This window comes from Gorilla gorilla, chromosome 2, assembly GCF_029281585.2.
Source record: "Gorilla gorilla gorilla isolate KB3781 chromosome 2, NHGRI_mGorGor1-v2.1_pri, whole genome shotgun sequence".
Taxonomy (NCBI): domain Eukaryota; kingdom Metazoa; phylum Chordata; class Mammalia; order Primates; family Hominidae; genus Gorilla; species Gorilla gorilla.
Window position 1 is genome coordinate 146,095,957 of NC_086017.1, and position 12,352 is coordinate 146,108,308.

A 12,352-nucleotide genomic window follows, 5' to 3' on the forward strand; every position below is an offset into this window, starting at 1 on the left:
CATAACACTCCAAGCGTGTGAATGTGCTATCCTGCACCTCTTCCTTCCCCTATGGATGGGCTGGTTCCAGTTTTTCTCATAGTTCAGATAATGATGCAATGAATAGCTTCATGATATAGGGCTTTTTGTTTACTTCTGAAATTATTTTCTTTGGACAAATTCTTTGGAGTGAAGTTATTAGGTGGTCAGAGGGCCTGAGACTCTATAAGCCTTTCTTTAGTGTGGCCATATTACTCTTTAAAAAGCTGAACTATTTACATTATCAGACAATGAAGTCTCCAGCTGCATAAAGAGCAACTGAGATGAGGCCTCCTGGATGAAACACCAGTTACAAGATGGTTGCTGTGGTCCTCATGTGCAGGAATGAAGCCCTCGAGTCAGATAGGGTGCTGATAATGAAAAGGAATACACATCTGAAAAAGATGCTGTAAAGGAAGAAAGAACCATAGGAATATGGTTAATGATTGAGTAAAAGACTGAAGTAGAGGAAGGAATCAAAACTAAATGCTGCTGAAGTTTCACAGCTGGGCTCCAGGGAAGTTTGGAAGGGTTTGGTGTGAAGAAGAAGAGAATTGCTGGAGGGAGAAGATTTAGATGGAGGAGACACATGGGAGATGGGTTGTGGAAAGTTTGCTTGGAACATGTTCTCTTTGAACTTCCGTGGCTGTGCTGGGCCCAGGCACTGGTCATGATAGAACACAGGCTGGTGTCCTTAACAGTTTACAGTCAACCAATCCCATTCCAAAATCCAAAGCCAGCAGGCAACCTGAGGCCAATTCAGACGGCTAGGGATGAGATTACAGGGAGACCAGCCTGTATAGGCAGCAGGAGGTCCGGACATAGTGTGAAGTTGGGGCTTAAACACCTTTAGTGCTGGGCACCTGTTGCAAGGGCTGAGGGTCAAGGGCAGTAGACACCCTGAGGAGCCATGTGGGCATCATACAGGAGTTCCATGCCAATAGGGCTGGCCTGCCCAGCCAGCAGAGCATGTGCAGATCAGGTTCGGAGGACAGCTCAGAGACCCCTAGGGAAGGCAGACGACCCGGCCACGCACACCCTTGGCACCTAATGCAGTCTGGATTTGGGACTGGGGGGTATTATTTAATATATCCCACTCTTGCCAGTATGGACTGTCTTAGGGCAGGGGTGTGTGTGTGTGTGTGTGTGTGTGTGTATGCATGCGCCTGTGTGTGTGCTCATACACAAATATGTGAAGGGGACGGGGGTGGTCTCTGTGCTTTCCACAGCCAGGGGCTGGGGAAAAGAAGGAGGAAGTTCCAGCTGCCTACCAGGCTCCATACACCTGCCATTTTATTCCATGCTTACATTGTACCTATGAGTCCATCTCCTACCATTCACTGAGGCTGCCGTTGCAGATCTAGTTGCATGGTTATTGGAAAAATTTCTGTGTTCTGTGTGGCTGCAAGCTCCCTGAGGGCTGGGATGTCTGTCTATTTCCTGTTCGTCTCTGCTTGCACAGCACTCCCTTCCCCCAGTCTCCATGGGAGTTACTAAAAATTCTTTGTTGAATGCATACCTGAACCCCTTTTTACCACCTTGCAGCATTCTTGCAAGGATCCTCTGCGGAGGTAGAGGGAAGGAGTTGGGGCTGCCGTGTGTCCTTTGTGCAGTGGGACCAACTCTCGGCTGCTTGCATTTACATAATAGCAGCTTTGTTCTTGAGCTATTTCATAGTGTGGCTTTCAGGCTTAAAGAGTTCTGTGGGCTGTGGAGAATAACACAGGGAAATGACTGTACGGTGGCACTAGCCCTGTCCTGCTTGAAAGGTCTATGGACTTGCCTTATCAAATACACATAAGGCACTGCTCAGAAAAGGCCTGGAAGCTGCTATTCCATCTGTTAGTATATGTTGTATTTTGTTACCATGATGGAAGGACACTGTAAATATTTCAACTGAATATCTGATTAATGTCTCTCCAAAAAGCATGGAGGAGCTGTAAAAAGAGGGTTTATTTCCTTTTCAACATGATGGGTGTCTAATTTTTCCCAAATGTCAGTATATCCAAAGGTGCCAATCCAGACAGAAACAGAAACTGCCTGCAGGGCCAGGCAGTAGCTGCCTCTTCTTCCTTACAGGAGGCTCAGACCTGGCCCCACCATCTGGACCCCCAGGAGGTGGCCCCACTGGTTGGTGGGAATGCCCTGAGGGTTTCCATACTGAAGCCTCTACAGGGAAGTGTTCCCTGGGAATATGGGATCTCTCTGTCAGGTTTTTTTTTTGAGACGGGGTCTTGTTATGTTGCTCAGGTTGGTCTCAAACTCTGGGTTCAAGAGATGTCCCACCTCAGTCTCCCCTGAGTAGCTGGGATTACAGGTGCACGCCACAGTACCTGGCTCTATGCTAGTTTTCTTATGCATCTCATCCTTCCCAGGTTCCTGCAAGTCAAGCCAGCCCTTGCCAGAAATCCCTTCTATCTCCCTTCTTAGCCTCCCTTCTCCTTTTGCTCACTGTTTTTCTTACTCTCCCATCTGCTTGGGATGACTCCTACTTCATTCCCTTCAGCTGGTTCTTGCCCCTCCCACTGTTGCTTTTAGGAGTCACTCTCCCGTCTCTGTCCCAAGAGGCAGGGGGAGATACTTCATTCTTCCCTCCTCACCACTGCCCACCCCTTTCCAGGAAACCTCAAGCATTTCCCTTTGCCTACACACAGGGCGAATCTCCCTGATGCTCCTTGTTGGGACAGGCATACCTGTTCCCCGCATACAGAAAAATTTTTCCAGTTCGTTTTTCCAGTCTTTTTCTCATAGGCTCAGCCAGAATAGGGTGCCAGTTATGACTTTGCTTCTTGTCCTTCCCTCAACTAAACCATGAATTTCTCTGGGGCACACATCAATTTATATGCATTGTTGTATCCCCAACATGTGTTATTCCCTTGGTCTTTACAACAATGCAAAGAAGAAAGCAGATGAAATATCATTAGATGTGTAACATAATTAGATTCTTAAAGATACTTTATCGATATCATATAGAATATACCATATCAGATTTTGACATAGCTAAAGAGACTAAAGCTTGGAGTGATTTAAGTTATAGTAATAGCAATACCTCAGGTTTCACAGTGTTTTATTTCACTCAGCCTCACCTTCTTCCCTCATAATCCTGCCTACTAGTTAGCTCTAGGCCCATCCTGCAGATGAGGAGCACAGATGGAGAGAGAGATGGAGAGAGACAGAGGGAGGGCAGAGGGACGGGGGAGGTTGTATGACACGAGCAAGGTCATATCTCTTCTAGGTAGTGAAGATGGGACTTGGGACCTGGTCTGCCCCACCAGCACTCTCTCCACCATGTGTGTGCCCTTCCCGGCGATCTCCCCTTGGGCACTGAGTACGTGCTCCCAGAGGGTGGTGGGCATGGGTCCCAGAGTCGTGTCCTCTGCAGGAATCCCCAGATCTGACAGCACCACACGCACTTCCAGCTGGGTTGGTCCCCGTGCCACTGTCTGAGAGCAGAAGTGATGGTAAATATTTAATTGTGCTTCCACCATAACTTTCTGCCAGAACTCTCAATATGCTTTATAAATGCAAATGAGTGCGCTCTTCCTCTCCAGGGAGATGTAAACCTGCTCAAATCACTTTTATTCAGCCCCCACTAGAGTGTAATGCCATCATCAGGAGCTCTCTGTGCCAGAAAAGAAACTGCCCTTAATCATATGGAGTGGATGGTTTATGGTTTTGTGGTGTTCTGTCTCCACAATGGGCAGATGTAAAGAAATGGATTTCTCTTGCTGCAAATTCTGTCCAACAGAGTGTGTGGAAAACATTATTTAGAAGCAGATTTAATTACAGCACTAGAGCAGGTGATCATGACTAATATGAAGTCTTGGGCTGTATTTATGGGGTTAATAAAACAAATGAGTCCTTGGACGACAAAGAAGTAAGGTTGATTCTTTTATTTGATTCTGGACTCTGTTTCCCTCGCCACCATCCTCTGCCCGCTCCCTGCTCCTCCAACATGATCTTGCTGTTGGGGTGGGGGATGCATTATTCTGGGAGCTTTTATGGCTTCTTGGCTTTATGAGTGAGGATCCCACTCCTGCCAGACCCCAGAGCTTCAGCAGAGCCCCTCAAAAGCCCAAGTCGGCCTTGTGGTCCATGTGCTGAGATTTGAGGCTGTTGGTGTCAAGGTGGGAAACTGTGTGACTTGAGAGAAAGCACTGCACCTTCCTGTACCCCGATTCCCAACTCCGCCACAAGGATTCAGTTGCCCCTGTTTCAGGCCCACCTGGCAGAGACATTTTAATAATCATGGAGATGAGTTTCTACAGAGCCTCATGGAGTGTCTTCTGAGAAGTGTATTATGTAAATTTGGTGTGTCATGATGATCATTATTAGTGCTGTGAAGTGGAGATGGGGGGAGGGAGGGAGAGCTGCTCTAAGCAGGGACCAGCCTCTCCAGCTGTCAGAAGAATTGGAGACGAAAACAAACTTAAGAAGCCTGCTCCAATGCTTACGTTCCTTCAAATATGCATGGGGCACGACTCAATCTGAACGCAAACTCACATGGGTAGGAAAATGCAGCTTTCTTTATTTGCTTTTACTCCTGTTCATTTCCAGTTTGAGCCCCTGTTTCGCTGGGGTAGCAGAAGTGCTATCTGGGTTACAGGTAGGCCCATCGTGTTAAGCTGTGGAGGAAGGCACTCCCTGGCTCTGTTGGCTCCTGTCCACAAAGGCACCTGCTGAGATACCCTGTACCCCACCTGAACCCTGCTTATATCCCATGCAGGTCACCACTGGGTGCTCCCAGGTCCCCCTCATTAGACCCACTCAGGCCCTTTGGCCCCCCTGCGGTCCCTGAGTGCCATGTTAGTCTGGTGGGGCCATTGGCCACTCCCTCACCTCCCTAGGATGCTGAATATCCAAGCCCCTGTGTCCTGGACAGGCTCTCAGCATTTCTCTTGTGGAGTGGGTAGCTCTTTGGGATTGAGTGAGCAATGAGAGCATAGGAAGACCCTTTCTTCCATATAGCTCCCCATTTGTCACTTCTGTTTTAATTCCCTTAGTCCTGCTCCTAGGATGGGTTTCTCCCCAAACCTTTGGTTTATGACAGGGTTCTTCTGTTTCATAATGGGCCCAAGATTTTGTGACTCTGCATTCACATCTCCTCCCTGACACGGTAAACAAGGAGTGGCTGTTCTCATGGTTATGGGAAGGGGAGGCAGTGGGAAGGACAAGGGGAGAAAAAAACCCAAACAATGCATCATTTATATTGTACCCTTCCCTGTTTGTTGAGTAGCTATGCAGCTGGGAGATGCTGTGTCTGTTCCCTTGATACATATCCTGGGAATGCAGGGGACTAGGACACCATCACCTGCCCATATAGCACCATTGTGTAAATTTTTAAAAGTGTCCCTCTGCAACAATTGGATATCCACATCAAGAAAAAAGTGCATTGATCCAATACCTTCCACCTTATGCAAAAATTAACTTGAACCGTAGACCTAGGTAGGAGAAAAAAATCTTTGTGACCTTGGGTTAGGCAAAGATTTTTCAGACACAGCACTAAACTGTAAAAGAAAACAAAATAATAAATTGGACTTCATCAAAATTAAAAACTTCTGATTTTTGAAAGACACTGTTATGAAAATGAAAACATAAGACACAGACTGGGAGAAAATATTTGCAAAGCATATATCTGAAAAAGGAGTTGTATTCAGAATATATAAAGACCTCTCAACCTCAATAATAATAAAATAATCCATTTAAAAAGGAGAAAAAGATTTGAAGACACTTCAAAGAAGATTTATGGATGACAAATAAGTATGTGACAAGATGTTTAACACCATTTGCCAGCAAGGAAATGAAAATTAGGGCCATAATGATATATCACTACACACTGATTAAAATGGCTAAAGTTAAAAACAAATGACCATGCCAAGTGTCAATTAAAATATGGAGGAACTGGAACTCCCATAGACTTTCACAATAATAGCCCCAAACTGGAAACAACAGGTGAATGAATAAACAAATGGTGGCACATCACACAAAAGAGTATTACTCAGCAATAAAAAGAAATTAGCTATTGGTATACACAACAACATGAATAAGTCTTAATATAATTATGCTGAGTGAGAGAAGCCAGAATTTTAAAAAATGGCATATACTATATGGTTCCATTTATACGAAATGTGAGAAAATGCCATTTATTCTACAGTGACAGAAAGCAGATGAGTCATTACCTGGGGCAGGGACATGGTGGGTTAGGAGCAGGAGGAAGAAAAGGATTACAAAGGGACTAAATAAACTTTTGGGTATGATGAATATGTTTATTATCTTAATTTGTGGTGATGGTTTCACTGGTGTACATATATATCAAAATGTATCAAATCATACATTTTAAATATGTGCAGTTTATCCCTGACGGCTCCTAGGAGCTCACAGCAGCATCCAGGTGTCTGTCTTCCCTTTCCTGTGGCCAGAGGAAGGATGGTAACCAGCTGGCTGCTGTGGCCACCCTTGCCACTTCATCACCTGCATGGTAGGCTGCTGGGATGTGGGATGTGTGTTTGTGTTCTATGTGAAAACTTTGACAAAGCTATGTGAGCCCTTTGGAGTTGATGGGAAGTCACCCAAGGGTGTCAATATAGATGCCTGATGGGGAGGCAGAGGAGAATGTGTGGAGAGGAAGGAGGGCAGACAGATGAGGCCAGAGAAGCTGCATAATGGGGAGGAAGAAGGCAAAAAGAGGTGGCCTAGAAAGGCTTGAGGAAGGAATTAAATTTGGCTACTTGTTCAACACGGCCCTGGCAGAATCTCTGGGAAGAATAATCTGGGAAGAGGCTGGGTCTTGGCGGTAAAGTGGTGGGTGCACAGATGACTTCATCCTACACAGGAGCCTTGGGGTCACCGGGGAGAGAGCACTGGACTTAGCACCAGACGTGAAGTCTGTATCCAACTTTGCCATAAGCTGCATAATCTTGGCAGGCTTCTTTTGCTCTCTGAGCCTTGGGCTTCACAGAGGGGCCTGGGCTTGAAGATGCACAAACCTCCTTGTAGTACTGTCATTTACTATCACAAACAACTTCGTGACCTTGAGGGCCACTGTATAGCAGTCCTTCTGACTCATTGTTTTTGTTTATTCTTTTTTTCTTTTTAATCTACAGAAACGTTAATGGACACCAGAACGGCTACTGCAGAGCTGGGCTGGACGGCCAATCCTGCGTCAGGGGTGAGTATCAAACCATTCGTCTTTCAATCCTGCTATGAGGTCCTGGACCCATATGATATCTAGGAGAGTAGAGACTACCCAGAGCAGTACCTGTGGGGAATGGAATACAGGTGTGAATGGCTGTGTCCACTGCCCATCCATGTAAAGACAGCACCAGGGGTCTCAGACCTGAGCTGCTGCCTCGTGTGCTGATGTAGACCATCTCTTGACACAGTCCTTTCTGAAAGCTGACACCTAGACAACTAGGGCCATGGCTGTGTGGGGATGGGGGCACGCAGGCTAGTGGCACTGAGGCAGATCAGAGATCTGTGATGCCCAAAGGGCTGCAGCAAAGGCAAAGACATGAGGGAGGAGGTAGAGTTCAGAATGGCTAAGCTCTCTTTCACCTAGACCTTGCCTTGGAGAGACATTCATGATTTATTTGTCTAGTGTTCATGTAACTGGCCAGCTACAAAAATAGATTATCCTTGAGGAGCTCGTGGCCTCCTGTGGGAACCAGTGTGTGGCACTGGAGATCAACAGGTAGGTGTGGGCACAGAGTTGGGAATGAGAAACCATGAGGTTAGACAAGAAGCCTTTACAGACAAGGTGTGAGCAAGCTGGGTTTTAGAGCATGAGTAGGAGATTGACAGATGTCGTACAGAGAGCCTGGAAAGACTCTAAGTAGGAGGAATGCTGGTTGAAAGGGATGATGAGATTATGAAAACACATAAGAGGGAAGAGTCTGTGTGTATGGAACAGAGCATGGTATGAATGCTGCTGAGATGGAGCTGGAGGGTAAGTTGGAACCTGGAAGGGTGGTGATGGACTGTGACTGCCATGCTGAGCAGGGAACTTGGATTTTATCCCATAGGAAATGGAGAGATCCTGAGCAGGAGAAGGAAATGGTCACACTTGTTGACAGGATTGTAGAGAACAGTTGAGAGAAAGGCATTTAAGAGGCTCTTTCAGCTGTCTTGGGTGTGACAAAAGAATCAAGTTAAAATAGGATATGCAGAGGCTAGTTTGAGAGAAGTTAAGGAGGGCAAATTGGCAATGGATGGACTATGGCAGGAAGGAGAGAAAGGGAGAGGAGGTGGAGATGATGTTCATGTCCCTGGCTTGGGCAGTTGGCTAATTTCAGGGGTTAATCATGAAGGGAGAAGGCAAGAGGAGGTGGGAGTGCTCTCTTCATCCCAGCCAGTGGGTGATGTCTGGCTAGGACAGGGTGGCCCTGGGCCTCCTCCTCTGTCCCAGACCTTCTCTCTGCGTCCCATCCCTGTAACCTCTATGCCCCATGAAGGATCTCCAGCATAGCACATCATCACCATGCCCTGGTTCTGCTGCAGGGGTGGTTCTAATCGGGACATTTGGGTCACAGGGCAGACAGTTATTTCACCTGTGCATTCTCCACTGGTTTCTCGCTGTTACTTTATCCCAGCATTTGAAGAACTGCACTGCTCGAGGCATAAGCATGATGCCTTGAAACAGGGAAGCAAGGTCCAAAATGAGCTGGCATTCCCTAAAGCAGGGAGCAGGGACAGGGGCAGAGCCAGACCACACTGAACAAGGCCAAGTCATGCCAGAAACACTGTGGGCAACCAGGAAAACCTTCCCACTTTTACTTGGGACTTTATGTAAAGCTGATGAGGCAGCAGTTCTTCCATATCACCTGGATATTAAGAACTTGCCATCTTTTACAAATTATGTTATTGTTTGAAGGCTTGTGTGTTTTTACAAGGCCCCAACATAATTTATGGTTAATTTTTCCTTTGGTTTTTGTACACAACACCTGTTTTCTTTATACTTCTGATATCCTTTCCCAAGAAAGATTCTCCTTGAGGGAAACATTCAAAGTCAAGGCATGCCCTTTAGAGACAGCAGCTGCCTGGGCTCTGCCTGTTTGCCCTCCCCACCTGCTACCAGCATGCTTAGCTGCCTTTCCCCAACACTCATTGTGAGGCAACACACAGCCAGATCATTCTCCTGGTGCCTGGAGTAGCTTCTGAGTCTGTCTAGTTTACAGTGACGAGTGGGAGGGTCAACATGGCCTTTGGTCTGGGTGGAAAAGGAGGATCAAGGACTATGCTTCCATCCCAGGCCTGCTTGTCTGTTTCCTCTGTGCTCTTCCGGGACAGTACCCTCCAATTCTGTGAACACACCAGTGACTCCCAAGTTAGTATATCTGGCTCAGACTCACATGTCTAGCTGCCACCTCTTTCACTGGATGCTCATGGGCATATCAGTCTCAACATGGCCAAGCAGATCTCACCCCTTTTCCTTTCCCCACCCACACACGTGCATTCTCTGTCCAAATCTTAGCACATTTATAAAGGCCAGAAACTGATTCTTGACTTCTCCTTTTATTATCTTCAGATCTCTGCTCGTGTCCATCCTCAGGGATACGCTCTCTGCATCCCAGTCATGTTGGATACCCCATCACAGGTCTTCTCAGTGCCAGGGAGCTTTACCAATAGCACAATACACAGTCCCAAAGTTTATATCTCTCTGTGTTAGAATTTGATTCATTTCTAGCCCCCCTTCAGCCATATTATAACCTCCGGGGTAGCCAGGACTCTATGCATTTGTTCATCATTGGCAGCTTACACCTAGTTCACTACCTGACTCAATGTTTCACTGTTGAAAGTTTCTGACTTGAGCAAGTGGGTGGATGATGGTGCCATCCTTGGAGTCAGAGGACACAGGAGGAGGAGTATGCTTGGGTGGGAAGAGGATGAGTCAATCTGGGACCTGTCAAGCTTGAAGCATCTCTGAGGCACCCACGGGAAGGTGTGCCATCAGTATTTGACTTAGGGGCAATGGAATCAGAAGGCGGCCCCATGTCAGTGAGATGGGAGCCTGGGGCATGGCTGCAGTTTCCCAGGGGAGTGTCCAGAGAGGAAAGAGGTGAGAGCTTTGGATGGATAACCTGCACTGAAGTGCCAAATAGAACCTGACCAGGAGACTGGGAAAGAGTGGGCTGGGAGCAGGAGAAAACCAAGAGGAGGTCCAGTTTTAGAAGCCAGGGGAAGAGTGTGTCAGGGAGGAGGGCGCAAAAGTGGCAAATGCTTCTGCGTGTTAAACATTTCCACTGGGTTTAGCTGCAAGAACCCTATGGTTAAGTATACGGATGGTTTCAGAGGGGCCCAGCACAGGAAGCCAGAAAGCAGAGAGGTGAAGAGTCAGTAGGAGGTGGGCAGTAGAGACAGCAGTTGGTAAGAGAAGGAAGACAGAGCTTGGTAGACGGAGGGAACAAGGGGCTGTGGGCGCATTTGCCTTTCCCGGGGAAATGGCTCGTTTCCTGTTGAAATAGCAAGACAGAGATAAAGGCACCTACAGAGAGCTGAGAGTGCTCAGTTTTGACATGACAGAGCCATGAAATAGAAAATTCCTCTCAGCTGCATATCTTCTCTCTGAGGTTGGAAGTGAGGTTTGGCGGGTGAGGCATGTGGAGTCCGGGTAGCAGGTGTTGAGAGGGCACAAAAGGAACTGCAACTGAGAGCTGCAGAGAGGCTGGGCATATTTCAGAGGAATATGGCAAGGAGTAAGAGCTGAATTGTGGCTGACAACTGTGCACGGGTGAGGATCCTGATCTACAGGCCTCCTTCAGCTGCCTGACTGCCTGGAAGAGCTGTGGCATTGGGATCATCCAGAGTTCTGGTTGCACAGGAAAAAATGGCAGGACTGAAGGGGCCAGGGGCTGAGGATGCTGGCACCTTATTTCATGACATATACCCCACAGGAAAGAGTGAGGCCAGGAGGGACTGGTGTGACCAGCCCAGGGGCCCCAGATGTAGGTCTCAGTGAGGCTAAAGAACAGATGTGATGGCATGGCTGGGACTGGAGGAAGACCTGGCACCTTGACATCAGATTTAAGACACACAGAGGTCTTCCGGGTGAAGAGGCTCTGAGTGGTTCACGGTGTGAGCTGCTGGAGCAGAGGAGGATGAACTTCATGGCACTGAGGAGCTCAGGTGTTTGAGAAGCCAGGAGGCTTGGGAGAGCAGGGATCCACCTTTTTCTGAGACCTAGTATGGAGAAGATTGGGGAGAGAGATGGACTGTCAGCCCAAAAAGGAGGGAAAGTCCTCAAATTGTTTCTCTGCAGTCAGGATGCCATGCATGGATGTTTAAGGCAGAGATTGTTCTGGAGGCCTCAAAGGAACTGGGTTTGCCCCATCCAGAGGAGGCACACAGTGCTGCCAGGGGCCCAGCTGGCATTGCAATGGGCCCCATCCACAGTGCATAGCCTGTGTGGCAGGCTTTCAGACCCAGAGAGAGGCCAAGGGACTCTTCCTTTTATGGGGCTAAGTGTGTGCCTTTGATGCTGTACTTGAGAACTACCAGATATAGGAAGGGGTTGGACCACTCACCTACACAAAGCCCACAAATCATTCTCAGTTTTATTGTTGGAAAGCAATATTACATGTCAAAACCAGAAAGTACGCCCAGATTAAAAATGCTGCTTTATAATCTATTGCAGCCCCTGCCTTTCATTGAAGGACTTTAGGTTTAATCTAAATCAGGGGCTACCTGGTGAACAGAGGAAAAAGGTAACAAACACATTTACAAAGTAACAAATGCCAGGGAGAGGCTGAGCTCCCACTAACGGGCTATCCCAGGGACCCTCACCACAGGCCCTGGTGACCCTTTCTTTGGGCTGGCTTCTAGCCCTGCCCTGAGAGATTCCCTAACCTTTACATTTCTGGACCTCTAGGCAGTGGGGAGTTCAGAGAGGTCCTGTGGATAAACAGTCAGCGCTGTGCCCAACCATGGGCAGTGCTCTGTAAGTAGCAGTCTTTCTGGTTGCACCTCCAGGTCTGCTCCAGTTCCTAAATGCTCCCTGGCCTCCCTACTCTGTTCCTTCTTCCCGACACTCTGTCTCTCAGGTGTCAGTTTTGTTCTCAGCCCCTCTGGGACGCTCCTGGATGCTCCTTCCACCATGGCTGGGGTGGGTGCCCCATTTTTTTAAGCCTGTGGGGCTTTGTACCAACCTCTAACATACTGTCCTTCACTCTATAAGTTAAATATCTGTTGATGTGTCAGTCTCTTGCACTGGTCAGAGAATGAGTCAGCTCCCTCTTTGTGTCCCTGGTGCCCAGCACCAGCCTGGCATAGGACAGGATCAGATTAATGTTTTGTTGACTGAGTAAATGAATAACGATCATTCTTGATACCTGTCTGCATC

At 47.6% G+C, this 12,352-nt stretch overlaps 1 protein-coding gene across 1 annotated transcript in view; it reads left to right on the top strand.

Moving 5' to 3' along the window:
- EPHB1 (EPH receptor B1) overlaps positions 1–12,352 on the top strand; it is a 473,721-nt gene that overhangs the window by 123,748 nt on the left and 337,621 nt on the right. The window contains exon 2 of the mRNA XM_055383292.2: positions 7,122–7,186. Within this exon, the coding sequence (XP_055239267.1) occupies positions 7,122–7,186 (65 nt within the window). The remainder of the gene's footprint in view (positions 1–7,121; positions 7,187–12,352) is intronic.